The sequence below is a fragment of the Miscanthus floridulus genome, chromosome 13 (assembly GCF_019320115.1).
Source record: "Miscanthus floridulus cultivar M001 chromosome 13, ASM1932011v1, whole genome shotgun sequence".
Taxonomy (NCBI): Eukaryota; Viridiplantae; Streptophyta; class Magnoliopsida; order Poales; family Poaceae; genus Miscanthus; species Miscanthus floridulus.
The window spans coordinates 26,916,301-26,922,591 of record NC_089592.1 but is presented as its reverse complement, the minus strand read 5'-3'; the positions used below and the strand labels follow the sequence as shown (position 1 = coordinate 26,922,591).

At 41.7% G+C, this 6,291-nt stretch overlaps 1 protein-coding gene across 1 annotated transcript in view; it reads left to right on the top strand.

The window, feature by feature from the left end:
* Positions 1–3,156: 3,156 nt before the first annotated feature.
* LOC136499635 (uncharacterized) overlaps positions 3,157–6,291 on the top strand; it is a 13,020-nt gene continuing 9,885 nt past the window's right edge. Inside the window, exon 1 of the mRNA XM_066495220.1 lies at positions 3,157–3,213. Coding sequence (XP_066351317.1) covers positions 3,157–3,213 — 57 coding nt within the window. The remainder of the gene's footprint in view (positions 3,214–6,291) is intronic.

Genomic DNA, 6,291 nt, shown 5'->3' with positions numbered 1-6,291 from the left:
TCGTTGATTCCTACACAGCAGAAACAAAACACATCAATCACCAAACCGAACTGCAGCATTGGCTATAAAATCGCATAAAAAAGTGTGAAATCTTTTTGATTGAAGACTGAAATTTGATTCGGTGAAGCTGATATATTTCAATGAGAAAACCAAATCAAACGAGATAAATGAAATTTTGATTGCGGCACCTTCGTTGCCCTCCCAATACCCCTTCCGATCCGACGGCGTCGCTGCCGAAGCTCAAATCGTCTTCCATCCTAGCTTGGGTGGAAGGCAACCTGTTCCCCACATACTCTTCGACCCAGACACTCTCGGCGTCGAGCTCCTGCAGCAGCCCCCGGCGCCGCGTCCTCCTCCTCCTCGCGCAGCCACCCACGACGCGTTCTCCGCGGCCTCCTTCTCGCGGAGCAGCCACACCTCCGCCTGCTCCAGCTCCACCCACCAGAGCAAGTCCTCCACCGCCTGCTGCTTCTTGGAGGACACCACAGATCTGGGAGAGGGAGAAACAATGAGGGAGAGGGACATGGACAGGGAGAGGAGAGGGAGGGAGGGGCTCACCTCGCCTTGGGTTTTTGGCACGGTGACCAGCAGAAACAGTGAGGGAGAGGGACATGGACAGGGAGAGGAGGAGAGGGAGGGAGGGGCTCACATCGGCCTAGGGTTTGGCGGATCCTTCCTGCCTCGCCTCACGCCTGGAATCATGGTTGGGCGGGCGGTGCCGGAGCAATGGGCAACGGCGGGGCGGAGCTGGGGCGCGGCGCGATGGGGCAGAGCAGCGGAGGTGGCGGAGAAGCGGACGGGGCGTGGGGGTGGGCTGCTGCTGCGCGAGCGGCGCTTGGAGAAGATGGAGGCTGGTGGGCCTGCGACGTTTCTGCAGGCGCCGCACGTGAAGGAAGAAAGGGCGGGGCGATTAGTTTAACTACTAGTGGAAGGCGCGCGCCATTGCGCGCGTAGGCAGGTGTAGAGAAGATCTAGAATATGGAGTATATAGACTGTAATAAACAACTGTAGGTTTTCATAAGTAGCATGGTCTAATTTCCATTCAGAATCACAGCGTGTAATAACCACACAGAAAGAAGGTACTACTGGATTTGTATTTGGAATTGTGACCGAATGTAAACAAGGCGAAGTAAGGTGGTCCTATATGTTTTGAGTTCATGGTTATCATCGCCATTACACGATAAATAGTAACACAGAGCACAACGGATTGAAGCAATATTTGAGTGGAAAGATCTGTACCTAATTTTCTGATAAAAAGAGAAAATAGGCAGGATTTGAGCAGTATTTGGAAGCGTGCAGATAAGCATGTAGTATACACAGTACTAAGAAGTTGTAAAAGTCCATAAACATGTTGTCATTTTCTATCCTCGAGGCGGCGTTATATATAGATGCATAGGTTTGACATGTGGAGGTGGACTCAGTTGTTTGGTTCTGTGAATCCATACCTGTATAAAATCATAGTATAAGGACGCAAGCATATGTCTGCGAAATTAGATGACAAAAATTCATAATAAAAACTGGAGGCTCAATATTCCCTGGAGAAAGAACCCAATACAGATGTAGGCGAGGCCAAACTGATTCAAAGGTGAAGTGAGGAAAACAAATAGTATAAAACAGCTAAACCCAACACAGATTTAGGCAGCGCCAACTTGATTAGAAGGAACCAGATCATAGGAAAAGAAGAGTAGAAAAGGAAACCTTTTAAAATTTTAGAGGCCTTAGAAAGATATAAATCATGATTTGATGAAGATGCTGGAGTATGAAGGCATCAGAATAGACGTATAATGACAGAGAAAGTTGGATTCATAGTGCATTTGGTAAATTGAATAATAGATAAGTACTCATACACGAGCTAGAATGTTTGTTGTACTTATATTTCTGTAGATGTAACCACAAGCATGTATGACAGGAGTGGTTCCATTTGGAGCATATTAGAACGACATGTTTGTATGAAGAAATTAATTTTGTGAACTAAAGAAGCAAACTCTTAACTTTGCAAATCATGGAGTCCTGGAACGTGGAAAACTGCTCAAACACAAAAACATATTTTTTTTCGGACTCCAACATAGCTGGCTCAAACGTAAGGCTTGAGGATTTGAATGCTACAGGTAGCATCTTGTTAACCTATTTCTAATGAAATACCATATGTCCATGGAAAGTATCTACGAGGCACTGGGCTACATGGCCATGCACACGATATACAATTATTTAACTTTAGGATTTAACAATTAATATTTAGCTCTAGAATTTAGCAATGAGCTACCTTATTCTAGCCCGCAAGACATCTAAATATAGGCTAACAAAGCTGTAGATGGCCATGGATTTCAGCAACAGGAACGGACATTATTAAATGGGTTAGTGCTACACCAGGCAGACCTAAAGCTTTTGTTTTGACAATTTTGAACATTTACAATTATGATTTACACTTTTGTCGGAGAACCAAGAGATGACCTGCAGCAAAAATGTACCTTCACATTCACAATTTGCCTGGAATTTTTAGATGCTTCGGGACACTGGCCAGACCAGCAACTTCTAGATGATGAAGAGGCATCAGACATCAGCAACGCAATGTTGTTAGTCTGACGAAGCCGGTGAATTCAGACGAGAATGTACAGCACATGTAAATCCAGTAACAGGCACAGAGTATGTTTAGGACAGCGTACCTTAGATTTTTTTATCATCTCCTCTCTAATTGTAGCCACTCTTTGTCCTTGAGAGGCACAGTCTTGGGGTTGTCAATCGAAGCAATGGTACCCAGAACATCTATATAGAATAAAAAGATGGTAACAGAACACATATATGCATAGTACAAAGCACGCGCCATCGCGCGCGTGGGTGAACAAAGTATGGCTGTTATATAGGGGAAAAATATATGTTTGGTTCATGGTCTGAAGATCAGATAAAAGTGGTATCCAAATACATAGATAAAGATTCAGTATAGTATATAAGAGACGATGTGTCAACATATGCGTAGAATCATTTGGCATAGAACTGGTCAGTCATGACATAATCTACAGACACTGAATATTTTTTTTTTGGAAAATTTTACAAAGGGCGCCGTTTTTTTCTGATGAGTCGTTATATGCACAGGCTTGAGATTGTAAGGCGATGATCAAGGTCTCTGACGTGCAATGTAACCCTTTCCATTTCGCAGAAATGATGCGAAACAACACAGCTGCTTCATTGACCATAGTGGTGGGGCAGCAGGAAGGGGTATGTACTGCACAATAGTTAAATAGGCATAGTTTGAACTGGCAAAACTTCTTAACATCTTCAATTAGAGAAATTAGAAACTGTCCAATCAAATAAATAATCAAGAGAATGTGGGATTATATCATCGGCCCTATAATTGCATAATTGTTGGTTTGATTTTTTATAGGCAATAATGGGGTAGTTTGAGGGAAATACAGCAATGTCAATTTCAGTTTCAGATTCGCTAGAATCAAACATATATGTGATTTTAGATCCGTATGACAATATTTGAAATTGTTAATCAGGAAATATATGACATGTAAATCCTGAGGCAATGATTTTTCTTGTTATGTTTGTTGGCAGAGATGAGAAGACAATCCTAACAGAAGATCATTTAGAGAATGTTTGATTTTTCGTCACCTATTTGAAGTAGTCAATTAGGAAATATGCGGGTTGCATTACATCAAAATTCATATGGCATGTAAATTTTGAGGCAATGCTTTTGCTTCTTATCGTTGGCAAAGAAATTCACCCACCGAAGCAGATGGACTAGGAGGACGGAACCAAAACGCATACCTAAGGAGAAAACAAAGATAGAAGTTGGATCCATAGGAAGCTCAAACATAGGCGGCCATTGGAGCCACCCAGACTATTAATCTCTGCCGAACAACAGAAGCTGGTGGTAGCAAAAGCAGATCTCTCTGTGCAGCCCAAATGCACAAATGGAAAAGTAGCAAAAATAACAGTAAACATATCAGTGCCCTAGGAGCAGAAAGCCAACCTTTTCAGTGAAGTTTAAGCCAACCTAGCAGATGAACGTTGATTTCTCGTGACTCCGCTAACTCCTAGTTTATCTTATGGAGTTTAGAGCGTACCTGCATTCCAAACTGAAACTATTGCCATGGTTAAAAAATACAATGAGATCAAATGTTTAGGCAAATTTGATTTAACCATGAAAATGTATGTGCCTTAAACTATGATCACCAGCAATTGGATTACTGAACTGTAACTGTAGTTTTCAAACTATTTACCTAACTACAACTTCTAGAGAGTGTACATGGTACCATTTAGCACTGACGAGGTACAATGAATTTCATTTTACCGCAGAAGAAATATGAATTCAGTTTATCGCAAGGGGAAACAGAATATAAATATCCATATTGCAAAGTTATCTTACAGGTTGCAAAGCTATACTCCAGATTGCAGCGGCAAAGTTCATATTAGGTAAAAGGAAAGTCACATTTCAGATAGCAAAGCTATACTCAGTGTAGTAGGTATAGAGTACGAATCATAGAAGGATGCATAGCTTCAGTTCAGAAATCTAAACAAAAAAAATAGAAATACTCTCATTTTGCAGTGGTACCAAGTAATAAATTACCTTGCTAGGAAGCCCACTGCTTTACTACTCTACAGATCACTGCAGGCAGTACCGCTTGGTCCATTGCCCTGCCTACCTTGTCCCTACTTGCTGCAATCAGACAGTTGGCACTTGCATCGACCCAAAGGCAACACAATTGTCATGGTAAGCCTGTTGCTGAGTCGTCATGAAGGTACACACTGGAAATTTAATGCTAGGACCAAGTTTTTTTTCTTATTTACCTTTGAAAGTTTAGCGCCGCTCACGCCATTGGCCCGGCTGCCTTGCCCCTACTCGCTGGCAATGAAACACCTGCCACCTGCATAAGGCAAAATAATGTATAAATTTCTATGGTCACTGAGACAACCATGCATAAGTAACCAGGTGGAGGTCTAATGAATCAGGAAGTGCACATAATATGAGAAGACAAAATTACATATATTACTATAGGTATAGTTAAGGCTTTATGTAAACCGGAATGAGGCGAGGATTGAAGCAACCATGTCCCTTGAACTGAATAATTCCATGTATAAACGGGCGAATCACAATGGCAATGAGAACAAAAAAAACAGAAGGGAAACCAAATACGTCCCTGGACTGAGCTGAAGGAAAAGGATAGATCATAACAGCGCAGTTTACCAAGTGTATTAGCATAGTGATTTCCATATTATACTGGGAAAAAAACACATCCACTAAATAATCAGGAAGGCAAATGAGGTTTACAAATTCCTGTACTATAGCAGATTGAACCCAGGAAAAATAATTTCAGAATTGCAGGCAGTGTCAGACTATAATGACAAAGACGGCGTACCTGAACATACTCAGTCTTTTTGGGTTCAGATCAACACCAATTATCCTGGACGCTCCAGCAATCCCCTTGCACTTTCTGTAGCCTACTCATGGAAATATGCAGGGCAATCAGATGCAAATCCACAGGAAAAATTACGATTGCTGAAAGCAAGGCCAACATGCAACAGCTCCTATGGACCAAAAAATAACGATTGCTGAACCAAGACCCTTCAGAAAGAAACACTGGGTAAGCCACAGTCCGCAGAGATATAACCTCAACATGCATACCCTCAAATTGGGATTCATGACCACAACTATTACTGCACTCTTATAAGTAAGTGACACTGCCAAACCCACTCATTGCATGATACATACCAATAAGTCAAACTGCAAGAAATAGAAAAAAGCACACACATCACAAATATGGAAAATCAGTAATACTATACAACCAATGTGGCATAGATCAAGGCATACCATTTGTCTGATATCAGGATTAGTTGAAGCACGAGATAAAAAAAGGATTAGTTGAAGCACGACTCAATTTGACCATACAATCTCGAGGATCATCGCTCCATCTGCTGCTTTTGGACAATAATAGTGTATATAATATTGAAACAAATTTATAATGAAAAATCATATCATAGAACCCAACTTCATGTAAACTTATTTAATGCAAATTTGTATGGCTCAGTTAAGTACACCACTCTAATCCACAACACTGGATGGTCCGTCTGGTCATTGAGCACTTGAGCAGGGACTCATTTGAAGAAATATGCTATTAAGAACATGACTGTTGCATTATAAAGATATTTAAGAATTAGTTTTTCCTAAACCTAACTAACAGAAACCTGTGGCACATGAAATCAGCGGGTAAGGCTGCACAGGTGAAAGAGGAGGAGCAAGGAAGACAGGCCACGTTCACCTGGGGCTAGTGGCGCTAGATTCGTCGCCGC